The 17,066-nt window shown below is 40.7% G+C and overlaps 1 protein-coding gene across 1 annotated transcript; it reads left to right on the top strand.

Annotated features, from left to right (window-relative positions):
• The first annotated feature begins 628 nt into the window (after nt 1–628).
• On the top strand, nt 629–3,109 carry LOC140492295 (protocadherin gamma-A10-like). The gene has a single exon (XM_072591247.1). It carries the CDS (start codon nt 629–631, stop codon nt 3,107–3,109), a length of 2,481 nt encoding a protein of 826 aa, XP_072447348.1.
• Nucleotides 3,110–17,066: the final 13,957 nt, after the last annotated feature.

Raw genomic sequence — 17,066 nt, 5'->3', positions numbered from 1 at the left:
TTAAGGTGCAGTCAATGGATGACTGACTTCAGAAAGCATGATGTATTAAGAATGGAAGGTGCATCAGTAGAATTGAACTGACAGACCTAATCAGCAATATTGACTTCGTTCCTTCTTATGTCTTTATTTTGTCTCAACTGATTCACCTGGTTGACCTTAACACGTTCTTAATTCATTTTGTTTTCTTCTGCGCAACAGATTAAGTAGTCAGAATGCTGAAAATAGTTCAGCTCAATTTTAATTGTGCAATAATAAATGTAAGTCTTGGACGCGGGAGATTTGGCCTTTCAGCTTTAAGAAACGGGTTGCGTTCTGATTGTGTGACTCTCAGTGAGCCTTTGTTCACCAATCAGAGGCAGGTATTCGGCTGGGGATCCGGACTGCCCCTTTTCATTACCCACATAGCATTACGTCTGATCAGAGCAGAATTGGATAGCGGGCAGCTCGGAACGATTTGTACACAAATCCACTAGCAATTTTAAGTGAAACTAGAAGATTGGAATGAGATGAACATGCCCTTTGTGTATCGTAGGTAACCGATTTTATCGTTCAAAATTATCCAAATATCGTTTAATTGAATATTTTCCGGGCATCCAAGCACTGAAAAATTGCAATGCATTGACTGGAAATGAGACTTAAAACATGTTGCTTGCTAAATTGCGAGATAGTATGCTGCGTATTATCGTGGAGTCTCGTTTTGGGGCAGATTCATTATTCGATTCCTGAAGAACTGCAAATAGGCGCCTTTGTTGGAAATATCGCAGCCGATTTGGGATTAGATTTAGAGCAGCTCTCGTCTCGCAGTTTGCGGATTTCACCCGGGTCTAGGAAGCTGTATGTGGACGTGAATTTTAAAAATGGAGATTTGTTTGTGAAGGAAAGAATTGATCGCGAAAACCTTTGTGCATCGAGTCTCACTTGTGTATTATCCGTGGATGCTGTGCTTGAACATCCCTTGAATTTGTATCAGGTTGCAGTTGAAATTCTCGATGTAAATGACAATGCTCCCAGTTTTCCAAAAAGCCAGTTCCGCCTCGAAATCTCAGAGGCTGCTGCAACTGGAGCACGTTTCCGCCTCGAGTCCGCTCATGATCCGGACATTGGAAATAACTCCATACAAACATACCAGCTGCTTCCGAACGATTATTTTACTCTCGATATACAAATGCACGGCGGGGAAAGAAAGCTACCCGTATTAGTGTTACGGAGACCATTAGATAGAGAAACAGTGCCGATGCACAGGTTAAATATCATAGCCAAAGACGGCGGGATTCCCATAAGGTCAGGTACTGTTCAAGTTGCAATAATAGTCAAAGATGCGAACGACAACGCTCCTGTTTTCCCACAGTCAGTTTATAGAGTCAATGTCTTGGAAGCAGCAACGGTGGGAACTCGAATAATCAGATTAAACGCCACTGACTTGGACTTTGGCAAAAATGGAGAGATAATATACTCGCTCAGTAGCCATAACTCTGACATCGTTTGGGAAGTTTTTGAGGTGGATTCAAAAACTGGCGAAATTAGAGTGAAAGGAAAGTTGGACTATGAAGAAAACAAAGCCTTTGAAATTAACGTTCAAGCAATGGACAAGGGATATGATGGAGTGCCTAGTCACTGTGACGTGCTGGTAACTATTATTGATGTGAATGATAACCCTCCTGAAGTGACGTTGGTGTCTTTGTCCAGTACAGTTTCAGAAGACGTTCCAGTTGGGACTGTGGTCGCTTTGTTCAGTGCAGCAGATAAAGATTCAGGACAAAGTGGGCACGTACAATGTCAAATTTCAGAGAGATTGCCATTTAAATTAGATTCATCCTTGAAAAACTATTATAGACTCCTTGTTGATGATCTACTGGATCGGGAAAATATTTCCAGTTATGATATTACATTAAGCTGCACGGATGCAGGAAACCCTCCTCTCACAACGACGAAAACCATTCAAGTAGAGGTTTCAGATATAAATGACAATGTGCCACGGTTCTCACAGCGTTTTTATACTGCAAATGTTATGGAGAATAACGTTATTGGAAGCTCCATATTCTCATTGACAGCCTTTGATCCAGATGTAGCTGACAATGCTCGCCTGAAGTATTCTATCCCAGAAACTCGAGTTCAGAACGATTCGGTATCCACTTATGTTTCTATTAGCTCGGACACTGGTGTCATATTTGCTCAGAGACCTTTTGACTACGAGCAAATGAAAAACTTTCAGATGCAAGTTCAGGTCAGGGATTCTGGATCTCCATCGCTAACCAGTAATGTTTCAGTGAATGTTATTATCCTCGATCAGAATGACAATGCTCCCGTCATCGTTCATCCACTAACTGAGTTTGGATCGACAGCAGTCGAGACAATATCTAGATTTGCAGAGCCAGGATACCTGGTTGCCAAGGTATCAGCAACAGATGCTGATGCCGGTCAGAATGCTCGCCTTTCTTATTCAATTTTTCAGGCTACCCAACATAATCTTTTTACTATTTCATCAAATACTGGGGAAATTTGGACTGCCCGTCCTATTGTGAATAGAGATGCTTCCAAACAACGATTAGTGATTGTGGTAAAAGACGCTGGAACGCCACCACTTTCTGCCTCAGTGACAATCATTTTATCTATGGTGGGAAAAGATATAGAAACATTTTCCAGCGTCAGCAGCTCGTCTGAAGGTCCAGCTTCCACTCCTGATCTGACCTTTACCTTGGTAATATCCTTAGGAACAATTTCTATTGTGTTTCTGATTATTTTGATTGTTCTTGCTATTAAAGTTCATAAAAGCAGGGAAGCTGTAGGTGATCGACACTGTTCCCTTGGCGTCTGTTGCTGCGTTGACACGAGGAAATCTCTGAATGGAATTCAAAAGGCAAGTAGAAACCTACAAATACCCTCGAACTATATTGAAGTATTTGGAGGTGACCCGCTTTCTCAACGTTTCCGCTACGAGTCATGTTCAACATTGCAATCAATGAAGACAGACTTCATAACTTCGAACACATTCAGGTCATCTGCAGACAATAATTTTAGTCGGAATCAGTCTAACAGAAAGAAAAGCTTGGAAATTATTAACTCGCAAAAATGCAACAACATTGTAAGTAGCGAGGTGAGGTGTATTTAAGAAAATAATATACTTTTCAGATTTAATTGTAGTGCATATATATAATTACAGTGTCAAAGATGTGCAGCACAGAAACAAACACTTTCACCCTATTTGTCTATGCTAACCAGATATCCTAAATTAACTTAATCCCATTTGCCAGCACGTGGCAATTATCCCTCTAAACGTTTTCTGTTCATGTACCCATCCAGATGGCTTTCACATGTTGTAATTGTACCAGCCTCCATCACTTCCTCTGGCAGCCAATTCCATACACGCACCACCCTATGCTTAAAAAGTTGAGCATTAGGTCCTTTTTAAATGGTTCCCCCTCACCCTAAACTATACCCTCTAGTTATGGTCTCCCCCAAGCCCTAGTTTATTTACTCTATCCGTGCCCCTCATGATTTTATAAACCTCTACAAGGTCAGCCCTCAGCCTCCAATGCTGCAGGGAAAAGAGCCCCAGTCTATTCAGCTTCTCGCTTTACATCAAACCCTCCAACCTGAGTAACATCCTTGTAAATCTTTTCTGAACACTTTCAAGTTACATGACATCCTTCCTGTAGGACAGGGATCAGAAATGCACACAATACTCCAAAACTGGCCTAACCAATGTCATGTAAAGCCACACGAGCTCCCAAACGCTATACTAATTATCTGGAAGAATTCTAGAATAGAAGTTTTTAATATGTTACTTTTAGTGAATTATTTCAGTTTTCTCCACAATTTCTAATTCCTGTCAGCATCTTACGTCATTTCTATGAAATTCTCGATTGTAATGTGTTTGCGTGACTATTTGCTACTTTTTAAATGTCAAGTTAAGTTTAATGTTTGTTCTAGACACACGTTAAGTTGCTTGGTTAGTTCTCAGTTGTCATGAGCTCAGCACGTTAGTTCTGCTTCAATAATATCAACACTTCACAGAGATGCTGCAGAAAGGCACACTTCTTTCAATCCATTATTTTAAAACACCACATTTTTCATCTCTTTTCATGTCAGATAGGGAATTAGAACCGCAACTCTTCGAAGACATACGCAGTGAATAGCTTTCTGCTTGCATGCTTTAATATGTTAAAGCATTTCTGTATTTGACAAGACTGCAGATGGAACCATCATCCACATCTGTTCATTCCTTTACATATATTTGAGGTCTAAAGATGTCTAAAGCCACAGTGGAGATTGCAGAACCTTTGGCTTCGATCTTTACGTCATCATTGTCGACAGGAGTAGTGCCAGAAGATGGAGAATAGCAAATGTTGCTCCCTTGTTTAAGAAGGGGAGTCGGGACATCGCTGGTAATTATAGACCAATGAGTCTTACGTCAGTTGTGGGCAAGATGTTGGGAAAGTTTATAAGAGATAGGATTTGTAATCATCTGGAAAGGATAATTTGATTAAGGATACTCAACACGATTTTGTGAAGGGTAGGTTGTGCCTCTTTAAACGTATTGAGTTCTTCAAGAAGATGAAAAAACAGATGGATAAAGGCAAAGTGTTTGGTGTGGTGTATATGGACTTCAGAAAAGCGTTGGATAAGGTTCCACACTGTAGGTTTTTGCACAAAATAGGGAGTTTCGGAACTGAAGGTGATTTAGTGGTCCGGACCAGAAATTGGCTAGCTGAAAGAAGATAGAGGGTGGTGGTTGATGGGAACTTTTCATCCTGGAGCTCAGTTACCAGTGGTATGCTGCAAGGATCTGTTTTGGGGCCACCGTTTGTCATTTTTATAAATGGTCTGGGTGTGGGCATACAAGGATTCATTAGTAATTTTGCAGATGACACAAAGGCAGGCAGAGTTGTGGATAGTGCCGAACGCTGTTATGGGTTACAGAGGGACATAATAAAATGCAGAGCTGGGCTGACAAGTGGCAATTGGAGTTTAATGCGCAAAGGTGAGGTAGTTCACTTCAACAGAAAGAGCAGGAATGCAAGTAGTGGGCTAATGGTAAAATTCTTGGCAGTGTAGATACACCGAGAACTCTGAAAGTTGGTGCATAAATCCCTGAAAGTTGCCACCCAGGTTGATAGGGTTGTTAAGAAGGGACATGGTGTGTTGGCATTTATTGGTGGGGGATTGGGTTTATGAGCCGAGAGTCCATGCTTCAGTTGTACAAGGCATTGTTAAGGCTGCACCTGGGGTATTGCGTGCAGTTTTGTCCACCGCATTTTAGGAGGGATGTGGAAGCTTTGGAAAGGGTTCAGAGGAGATTTACTGGGATGTTGCCTCCTATGGAAGGAAGGTTTTACGAGGGAATACTGAAGGAACTGCGGCTGTTTTCATCAGAGAGAAGAAGGTTGAGCGGTGACTTAATCAAGACGTATAAGATAATCAGAGGTTTAGATAGGGTGGACAATGGGAGCCTTTTTCTCGTCTGGTGAAGGCTAACTTGAGGGAACATAGCTTTAAATTGAGGGGTGATAGATTTACGACAGAAATTTGGGGTAGTTTCTTCAATTAGAGTAGTAGTGTTATTGAACAGCCTGCCTGCAACAGGAGTAGACTCGCCGACATTAAGGGAAATTAAATGAGCCTTGGGCACACATATGGATAATGATTGAATGGTGTAGATTAAATGAGCGTCAGATTATTTTAGCAGGTCAGACAACGTCAAAGGCCAAAGGGCTGAACTGCGCTGTAACGTTTTATGTTTTATGAGGTAGGAATCTGTTCCTGCAAAATCTGGCCATCAACAGCAAAATCAGAGAATGGCAAATTAGTTCAATTGGTTTGGGTAGAATCTAAATCCATGCATTTACTCATCCTTCCCTCCTCGATATGCAATTTGTTTCCTAACTTGTACATCTAAAATCAAGATAGGTAATTGGATTTGGAGTTTGTAGATTTGTTTAAATCACCATAACACCAGAATTATGACATGTCGAGTTCGACAAATTTCTATTATTCCGACATCTCTAAATGCAACAGTTAAGGCACAGAGCAGAACATCAGTTTTAATATTCAAGAAATAAGAATATGATTATACTGGCAATACTACCTACTGGCCATCTTCTGTCCAAATTTAGAAATCAGTTCGAATTTATTCAATGCATGGTTCAATGGTTCAAGTGACAGACAAGGATACTAGTCATCTGAAAGAAGTTTTGCACCTTGAATTACAATAGAATTATCTGAGACAGTTAACCACGTTAAGCATTTAAATATTTTTAAATTAGACTTTCTATGGGCACTTGGTTAGTAGGACTGGTCTATTTTAAAGACACGTGGAATTAATTACCATCAATACAAATGAAGTGAAAATCATTATATTATTTTTACATGCGTCAAAACAGATGAGAAGTAATACTTGGCAGTTGTCATAAAGTGATATAAGTAATCAAGCATTAATTTAATCAATGCATCATGGACAATAATCAAATTAGCAGTCGTAGCCAGGATGAGCAGTTCAAAGAATGCTTTTCTGATAGTTTCTTGAAGTAGTATGCTGTGGAATAGTCCAGAGTAAGTTGTGTTTGACTTGGTGTGATATAATGTGACAAATTGATTAATGTGTTCAGGGTTATTCCTGACTATACACCAGCAAACACAATATGATAACAGATTGTATCCAATTGAGGAGAACATTGGGTCTAAACAATAATTTTGCGCTTCAACAAGAAAGTCTATAAGCTAGCTGAAGTGGTTGGCTTACTTGGTTTGGAGGCTGATCAATAAAGGGTTAGTGACAGACAGTCAAGCGGATATTTTAGAAAATGCAGAATAAAATGCACTGCTATTTAAAAGAGAAAAAAATCTAAAGGGATGACCAACCATCCCTTATCAAACAAAGAAATTGGATGAAGCATCAACGTTAAGAAAAAGCAGCACAAAGGTCGGATGATTAGCTTTAATGTAATGAGCGTCAGTAAATAATTAGCAAAGTTCATTAGATTGTAAAGCATGACTATGAGAGGATGATACATAGAAATTCAAATGGGCTTTAAAATTGACTAGAGTCTGTCAAATATATGCTGGTTCTCAAGAGACTGAGAACAAGTATTTAACAATAGTTAATAATAAAATAGCAGATGATATTAAGTTCTGAGGAAAGGTCAATGGAGCCGAAACTTTAACACTGGTTTCTCTCAACAAATGCTGCCAGACCTGCTGAGTTTTTCCAGCGATTTCTGTGTTTGTGTTCCATTCGAGAGGTATGGTTGGAAGATGTCATAGAAGGTTACATGACATCTGAGAGGACAATAAATTTAAGCAATGGTGGGTCTTCGCTTGTTTATTAAAATATGGTAGTCAATACAGATTGTTGACCTACATTCAAGAGATTTGGATGGAAAGCTGATTTGGCATAGATGATTTTATTTTTAAAAAGCGAGAAAACAAATGTGGGAGCAGTGTTCTCTATCAAAAAAAGAAATCATAGGAGATTTCACACAGTTTTCAAAGTAACTATTTTTTACACTTCCTTCTAGACTGGAAAGATCAAATGGGCAATGATAACCTAGATGTCAAATCCACAGAAAGTACAGTATCCACAATGTGGCAGTTATCATATTTTCCTCATAAGCGTAAAGTCCCCAGTTCCGTCCTGGGTAGAAACTTTTTGGGGGCAGTATGGTGGCTCAGAGATTAACACTGCTGGCTCACAGCACCAGGGACCCACATTCAATTCCACCCTTGGGCAACTGTCTGTGCAGAGTTTGCACATTCTTCCCATGTCTGTATGGATTTCCTCTGGCTAGTCCAATTTACTTCCACAGCACAAAGATGTGCAGGTGACGTGGATTGGCATTTTCAAACTTGTCCCATAGTGTCCAGAGATGTGTAAGCTATGTGGAGAGGCCATGGGAAATGCATGTTACAGGGGTGGGGTGAGTCTGGATGTTATGTTCTTTAGAGGGTTGGTATGGATTCCATTGTCCAAATGGCCTCCTTCCACACTGTCGGTATTTTATGATTCTCTGTGTCCTCAAGGTATTTCCTTGTAAAGGGTGTTTGCTTTAACGCAAGGAGTATCACGAATAAAAGTGATGAACTTAGAGCATGGATCAGTACCTGGTGCTATGATGTTATGGCCATAACAGAGACATGGGTTTCTCAGGGGAAGGAACGGTTGCTGGACGTTCCAGGGTTTAGAGCATTTAAAAAGAATAGGGTGTGGGGAAAAGAGGAGGGGGTGTAGCACTACTATTCAGAGCGGGTATCACAGCTACAGAAGCTTCCATTGTCGAGGAAGATCGGCCTACCGAGTCAGTATGGGTGGAAATTAGGAACAGCAAGGGAGTAGTCACCTCGTTATGGGATTACTACAGGCTGCCCAATAGCAGCAGGGAGATGGAAGAAAGCATAGGTCGGCAGATTTTGGAAAAGTGTCGACGTAGTAGGGTTGTTGTAATGGTTGACTTTAACTTTCCCAATATTGATTGGAACCTCCTTCGAGCAGAAGATTTGAAAGGAGCTGTTTTTGTAAGGTGTGTTCAGGAGGGTTTCCTAACTCAGAACATTGACAGGCCGACGATGGGAGACGCCATTCTAGACTTGTTGCTCGGAAACGAGTCAGGGCAGGTATCAGATCTTATGGTGGGAGACCATTTTGGTGATAGTGACCACAACTGCCTCACATTCAACACAGGTATGGAGAAGGAGAGGATTAGGCAAAATGGGAGGATATTTAATTGGGGAAGAGGAAACTGTGATGCGATTAGACTTGAGTTAGGAAGCATGGATTGGGAGCAATTGTTCCATGGTAAAGGCACGAGAGACACGTGGAGACTATTTAAGGAACAGCTGTTGCAAGTGATGAATAAATATGTCCCTCTGAGACAGGCAAGAAGTGGTAAGATAAAGGAACCTTGGATGACGACAGCGGTGGAGCTTCTCATCAAAAGGAAAAGGGTAGCATACATAAGGTGGAGGAAGCTAGGGTCAAGCTCAGCTCTACAGGATTAGAGGCAGGCGAGGAAGGAGCTCAAATATGGTCTGAGAAGAGCCAGGAGGGGGCACGAGAAAGGCTCGGCAGAACGGATTAGGGAGAACACAAAGGCATTTTACACTTATGTGAGGAATAAGAGAATGGTCAAAGAAAGAGTAGGGCCGATCAGGGATAGCATATGGAATATTGTGTGTGGAGTCTGAGGAGGTAGGGGAAGCCCTAAATGAGTTTTTTTACTTCTGTCTTTCTGAAAGAAACGAACTTTGTAGCGAATGAAACCTTTGAAGAGCAGGTGTGCATGCTGGAATGGATAGAGATAGAGGAGGCTGATGTGCTGAAAATTTTGTCAAACATTAAGATTGACAAGTCGCCAGGCCCGGACCAGATTTGTCCTCAGCTGCTTTGGGAAACGAGAAATGTAATTGCTTCGCCACTTGCAAAGATCTTTGCATCCTCGCTCTCAACTGGAGTCGTACCTGAGGACTGGAGAGAGGCAAGTGTAATTCCTCTCCTCCAGAAAGGAAATAGGGAAATCCCCGACAATTACAGACCAGTCAGTCTGACGTCTGTCGTCTGCAAGGTGTTAGAAAGGATTCTGAGGGATAAGATTTATGACCATCTGAAACAGCTGGCTTGATTAAATGCAGTCAACACGGCTTTGTGAGGGGCCTCTTTGTGAGAGGCTTTGTGCTTCACAAACCCTGTCGAGTTCTTTGAGGATGTGACTAGAAAAGTTGATGAGGGTCGAGCTGTGGATGTGGTGTATATGGACTTCAGCAAGGCATTTGATAAGGTTCCCCATGTAGGCTCATTCAGAAAGTCAGGAGAAATGGGATGCAGGGGAACATAGCTGTTTGGATACAGAATTGGCTGGCCAACAGAAGACAGCGTGTGGTAATAGAAGGAAAATATTCTGCCTGGAGGTTAGTGGTGAGTGGTGTTCCACATGTCTCTGTCCTTGGGCCTCTATTGTTTGTAAGTTGTATTAATGACTTGGATGAGTGGATTGAAGGATGGGTCAGCAAGTTTGCAGACGATACAAAGGTTGGAGATGTCGTTGACAGTATAGAGGGCTGTTGTAGGCTGCAGCGAGTCATTGACAGGATGCAGAGATGGGCTGAGAGGTGGCAGATGGAGTTCAACCTGGATAAATGCGAGGTGATGCATTTTGGAAGGTCGAATTTGAAACCTGAGTATAGGATTAAGGATAGGATTCTTGGCAGTGTGGAGGAACAGAGGGATCTTGGTGTGCAGGTACATAGATCCCTTAAAATGGCCACCCAAGTGGACAGGGTTGTTAAGAAAGTATATGGTGTTTTGGTTTTCATTAACAGGGGTATTGAGTTTAAGAGTCGTGAGATCTTGTTGCAGCTCTATAAAACTTTGGTTAGACTGCACTTGGAATACTGCATCCAGTTCTGTTCGCCCTATTATAAGAAAGATGTGGATGCTTTGGACAGGGTTCAGGGAAGGTTTACCAGGATGCTGCCTGGACTGGAGGGCTTATCTTACGAGGAGAGGTTGACTGAGTTCGGACTTTTTTCATTGGAGAAAAGGAGGAAGAGAGGGGACCTAACTGAGGTAGACAAGATAACGAGAGGCATAGATAGAGTCGATAGCCAGAGACTATTTCCCAGGGCAGAAATGACGAACACGAGGGGTCATAGTTTTAAGCTGGTTGGAGGAAAGTATAGAGGGGATGTCAGAGGCGGGTTCTTTACACAGAGAGTTGTGAGAGCATGGAATGCGTTACCAGCAGCAGTTGTGTAAGCAAGGTCATTGGGGACATTGAAGAGACTACTGGACATGCATATGGTCACAGAAATTTGAGGGTGCATACATGAGGATCAGTGGTCGGCACAACATCGTGGGCTGAAGGGCCTGTTCTGTGCTGTACTGTTCTATGTTCAATGTTCTAACAAATTCTGGGACGAAACCGATATCAATATATGTTATACTGGGCATTGTGCAACGATATAAAATTTGAAAATAACCTCCAATGAGGATATCCTCAGTAGCAATTGTCATAAAATGTTTGCATGTTCTGTTCCATTTGAGAAAAGAATTGCGATTGCAAGGCTTTTTAAAATTTTATTTAAGGACAATGTGAGAGAGTAATGGCAGACATAGAAGAGAACTGATAAACAGGGATAAGTGATAGGTCAAATTGCTATCAGACATTTAAAGTTTTATTTCCAAAATGCATCGAATTTTCCAGCAGAAACAGCAACTCCAAGGAATGGAAACACCATCTTATGAAAATCCATGATAAACTGGAAAGGATAAAAATAATGTTTACCTTAGAGAAAAAGAATATAATTGTGGAATGATGGGAGCAGGTCAGAAGATTAGACTTTACGGAAGAAAGGCAAAGAATGACTAATATTGTAATAAGGATGCAAACATTAGTAAATGAGTGAAAACCAACATAGAAGCATGTACTAAAAGTTGAAAAATAAAACAGATAACAAGGTGAACATTCCTCCAATGGACTGTTGTGCTATGGAATTGATGATGATAAATAAAGAAATGACAGATGAAATGATTACTGTGTTACATCACTCTTTGCTGTAGGATTACAAGCCACATCCCTGAAATAGTCCAAAAACATAAAACAAAATTTAGAAGAAATTCAAGAAAATTGAAAACATTAGAAAAGTGGTACTGGGTTGACTATCAGGTCTTGATAAAATCTAGGTGTAACTACCTCAGTGTCATTTTGTGGGTGGCACGGTGGCACAGCGGTTAGCACTGCTGCCTCACAGCCTCAGAGACCCGGGTTCAATTCCCGCCTCAGGCGACTGACTGTGTGGAGTTTGCACGTTCTCCCCGTGTCTGTGTGGTGCTCCGGTTTCCTCCCACAGTACAAAGATGTGCAGGTCAGGTGAATTGGCCATGCTAAATTGCCCATAGTGTTAGGTTAGGGGTATGGGTGGGTTATGCTTCGGCGGGGCGGTGTGGACTTGTTGGGATGAAGGGCCTGTTTCCACACTGTAAGTAATCTAATCTAATCTAGTTTTGTCAACTTGGCATCAACCACATGTTTCACAGTGGCCGTGGGATACTCCATTAGATGTTAAATATTTACAGTGGATCAAACGAAGGCAGCTGTTCCTCTGCATTTCAGTCTGGAAAGTGTCATGAAAACTCTTGGCAACTTATGGATGGGTATCTTTGAATAACTGATTTTCTCAATTTTGTTAATAATGTATGCACATTATTCTCACAAATTTACTGTTGTGCAGCTAAGTAACACGACAATGAAAAGTAAGTAATTTCTGAGTAAGAACTGACAATTGGTTTTAAAATGTTTTAATGGAGGAAGTATATATAATGTGGCTGACAATGCATTGTCAGTTTGGGTAGGAAAAGCCAGAAAAATGTGTGATTTTATTTTAAAAACTGATCAAGTCTCAGCAACTGAAAAAAATATTAATTCAACTGGGGCTGTCCTGGTCCCTACCTCTGGATCAAGAGATCCTGGTTCAAACGCCAACTGCTTTAGAATTATGTAGTAACATAACTAAACGTGTTGATTTGGAAATATCTGTGCAGAGATAGTCGTATCTGAACTGGTTATTTAAAGAAAAACATCCCGTCTGTTAAAGAATAAGAATAAGATGGCATAGAATAGAAGTGATGCGCAAATGAAGCAAGAATGATGTGAGAAAGGAAACTTTTCACACTGTGAATAGTTATAATATAGCGTTCAATACGTGGAAATGCCAGGGGCCAGATTCATTTGAAGTATGCTACAGGGCATTGTATCATTACTCTGATAGAAATAGTCTGCATGGATATCCGAAATAAAACAAGAGGTTTGGCACTAATTAATAGAATTGGTGCAGATACAATGGGACTAATCTCTTTCTGTACAATAACAATTTTGTGCTTCTGTGTTGCAACATAATATGTCATTACATAGATTAATGTTAGCCGATTTTGGTTTATTCATTCATTGAATGTGGGTGCCGCTGGCCAGGCCATTATTTATTCTCACACATAATTTACTGTTCTAATTAAGCTTCATTATTGAGACGTTTCCAGGTGTTTATGAATGCTGTGGTTTATCTACGAAGCAAATTCCAATGTTTTGACGCAATGATAATGATGAAACTGCAAAATGGCTCCGAGTCAGGATTGTGATTGACTTGAAGGGGAATTTGTAGATGATAATACCGCAATGTATTTGCTGTCTCTCATGTCAGTGGTAATGTGCTTACAAGATACTGTTCAAAGAGGTTTGCCGAGTTCCTACTGTGTATCCCATGTTGCACGTGGCTACCTGTGTGCTAGTGGTGAAGAAGGTGAAGGGTGGATAGGGTGCTAAATATGCATGCTCCAAGTGTTCCTGGATTGCACTTAATCTGGTAAGTGGGGAGTTTTCAATCACACTCCTGATTTGTGTCTCGTAAGATGTAAATGGGCATTGGGCAATAGGGTTGAGACAATTACTATAACATTCCTAGTCTCTGAGCTGCTCTTCACGTCATTATGATTCAGAGTGTTCGAGTTCAGGTTTTTTCAGCAATGCCATTGAAAATCGAGGGGTAATGCTAAGGAGTTCCTTGTCAGTGATGGGATTACTGAGCATTTGAATGCTAGTTGCTTGTTTTGCGTTCAAGCCCAGATATTGTTCTCATTTGCTTAGTGTGGATCCGCCAATTGCTCAGTATCTGAGGAATCCAAAATGGCTTTCATGAGCAAATATTATCACTATACACCTTATGATGGACACAGGGTCATTCATGACTGGTTGAAGATGGATAGGCTTTGGACATGATCTTAAGGGACTCAGGCAGCGATGACCTGGAACTCAGATGGCAGAACTCCATCAAACACAGCCATCTTAGAGTCATAGAATCTCCTACGCTCCACATTGACCCTGTGTCCACTTATGACTGATGCTTTAACTAAGGGGAACAACTGCTCCTTATCCATTCTTTCCATGCCACTCAGCGTCTTGTACACTTCAATCAGACCATTCCTCAGTATTCTCTGCTTTAATGAAGACTACCCAACCCTACCCAGTCTTTCTTCATAACTTAATACAATTCTTTGTGCAAGATCTGTCTCCAAATTGTGAAGAGTTGTTCATCAATTCTCAAAACTGTGCATAACTTAGTGATAAAAGCAACTTGACACGTTAAAAATCTCGACTTAAGGAAAGGTTCTTAAAATCTGTTGATGCTGCTGAACTGCATAACTTGGTGAGGCAAGCAACATTGTGCATCAAATCTCTAAGTTCTATCAACCTTCTTAAAATCTACTGTAGATGTTCTTAATGTGTATATCTTGGAGAGATAAGCAGGTTTGAACAGCAATATCGTATTTCAAGCAAACCTCTGCAATTTTAGATACTGCTAAAGTACACAACTTGGTGAGATAAGCAATGTTGCACATAAAAATCTTTATTTCCAATAAACTTCTTCATATCTACTGCAGATGTTACTAAACTGCATAAATCAGTGAGATAAGCAACCTTGAAAAGTCAAATTCCCGTGTTGGCATGTTTTTATACACTGTTTTAGATGTTACTAAAGTGCTTATCTTCGTGAGCTAAACAACTTTGCACATCGAAATCTCCATTTCAAGCAGACATCTTAAGACGCAAGTCGAAAGGATGTGCAGTTTAGGTGGATTGGTTATGGATATGCAGGGTTACAGAGATAAGGTTGGGGCTGGATCTGGGGTGGGATGCTCTTTCGAGGGTCAATGTGGGCCCAATGAGCTCAATCGCCTGCTTCCACACTGTAGGAATTGTATGATTGTATGCTTCTTGATGGCTTCGTTACACAAATGCACCCATGAGATCAAGGGTACTGCTGAAAATGTGTTGCTGGAAAAGTGCAGCAGGTCAGGCAGCATCCAAGGAACAGGAGAATCAACGTTTCGGGCATCAGCCCTTCTTCAGGAATCAAGGGTAGCCACGTGCACCTCACACTTGCAGTTCAGCTCTTCTTTTTACCCTTAAAATGGACTCAAATTAGAGCAGAAATTAAGCTGCCCTTGTAAAACCCAAACTCTGCTCAGTGAGTTGGTTCTTCTTCTGCCAATGCTGTTTGGTAGCATCATTGATAATACTTTCCATAGTGTTGCTGATCTTCGAGGTAGACCCAAAATTAGCTGAGATGGATTTATCCTTTTTTTTGTCAATAGGATATCACTGACTTGTTTTTCACATGGTTGGTTGATAATTTCGTAGCTAAACTGGAGTAGCTTATCCAGAATGCACCTGCTTCCCCAGTACAAGTTTTCTACACTATTGCTGGAATACTGTCAAAAAGTTTTAGTGTCTTCAGCCATCTGTTGATTTTACTTGGACTGAATACGTTTGGTCAAACACTGATCATTGCAATGATGGGAACCTCAGTGGATCTCTGAAATAAATCATCCACTCAGCATTGCCCGATGAATGCAAATGATTTGGCATTTTATTAAGTAATGATTCACTGGACTCTCCAATGGCTGAGATAAAAGTTACTTTCGGAGTTCCCACCTCTGTTAGTTATTTTGTTTGTCCACTAGCATTTCCTACTGGATCTGGCAAGATGGCACTTATTAGAAATAGGCTGTTCTTTATGGGACTAACTTTAAACGTTTTCTTTTCAGAAGCAATCCCACAATTAATGGATTAGATCTAAGCTCTGCAATCCTGCCGCATCTACACATTATTTATAGGAACCTAAGCAAAGACTAACTGAAGGAAAATCCATAAATATCCCTGTCCTATATCATTTTACATTCCTGATGAAGGGCTTCTACCCGAAACGTAGATTCTCCTGCTCCTTGGATGCTGTCTGACCTGCTGTGCTTTTTCAGCTCCACACGTGTTGACTCAGTCATGACGGAGTTCAGCGTGTTTCTTTTTTTCTGCAAAAGAAAGGTTTTCATTTTCATCCATTTTCAAATAGTTCTGGAGTATGAACTGTGGTGCTCATCAAAAGTATTTTTTTCCGCGTTCGTACCTGAATGCTGTGTCTGAAGGCTTGAGCTTTTTTTCAGACAACGTAATCAACTTTGTGTATAACTCACTTCAGAAAACTGCGTACAGGCTTTATTTATGCATGTTTTCACAATTTTAAATGGTGTCGATGAAATTGACAAAAATAAACTTAATTTTGAATCTATAGGGAAGATGTCGTACTAGGGCAGCATGGTTCAGTCCTGATGGCGGGCTTTTGGCCGAAATGTCAATTTTCCTGCTCCTCGGATGCTGCCTGACCGGCTGTGCTTTTCCAGCACCACTCTAATCCAGACTTTTGCCAACATGGGTAATATTTGCACAAGGTCTGAAGAAAGAGCAAACGTTTTCAGAGGTTGATGGGCATGTGAGACAATGAATAAAATTAATTACAAGGCAAAAAAATCATCAATAAGATGGAAGATAAAGCACTGGAAGAATAACAGAGGATTATGGCTATCTGAATATAGTACAAGTGTATAGTTCTTGTGGAACAGGTTTTCGTGACGAGAAACCAGCACAAAATAATTAGGCTTGCGTTATGAATTGAATCATGTTAATCAGACCAATGCAGATTCCATGAGTCTCTTCATATGTAATTTCTTTCATAGCATAATCCGGAATCCTATATCGTAAATCATTTGTTGTAATTCCGTTCTAAAGATATTTTCAGCATAGCACAAAAGTGGGCAATTTTGAATGAAAATCGAACTGCAAATGTTAATTGTGGAACAATAAATGTAACTGTCAACCCTGATATCGGGTCTTCCTGCTTTAAGAAATCAACAGAATTTTGATTGGTCGAATTTGTATGCGACTGTTTTAACCAATCAGTGGCTGAGATGAGACTGGAGATCCGAACAGTTCGTTCACTACCCAGACAGCATCACTTCTGATAAGACGCAGAGTAGAAATTGGATAGCGAGCAGCTCGGCAGCGTTTGTTCACGAATCCATGACTTCAGGGCGAACATATGAGGTTTAAATAAAATTGCCCCAGCGACAGGTAAAACGTTAGCACTTGCTAAATCACAGTTGTGTCAAATTTCGAATAATTTGATATAACGGTGAAGACGAGAATAAATGCTGCATGCACGATCCGACAGAAGAGAAATTTTTAACGCTCGAA

This window comes from Chiloscyllium punctatum, chromosome 20, assembly GCF_047496795.1.
Source record: "Chiloscyllium punctatum isolate Juve2018m chromosome 20, sChiPun1.3, whole genome shotgun sequence".
Lineage (NCBI taxonomy): Eukaryota > Metazoa > Chordata > Chondrichthyes > Orectolobiformes > Hemiscylliidae > Chiloscyllium > Chiloscyllium punctatum.
Note: the sequence above shows the minus strand (reverse complement) of the source record. Positions and strands in the feature narration are given on the sequence as shown.

Excerpts from the sequence above, each read along its gene's own strand:
- LOC140492295 (XM_072591247.1), top strand. The coding sequence starts at position 629 with ATGAGACTTAAAACATGTTGCTTGCTAAATTGCGAGATAGTATGCTGC.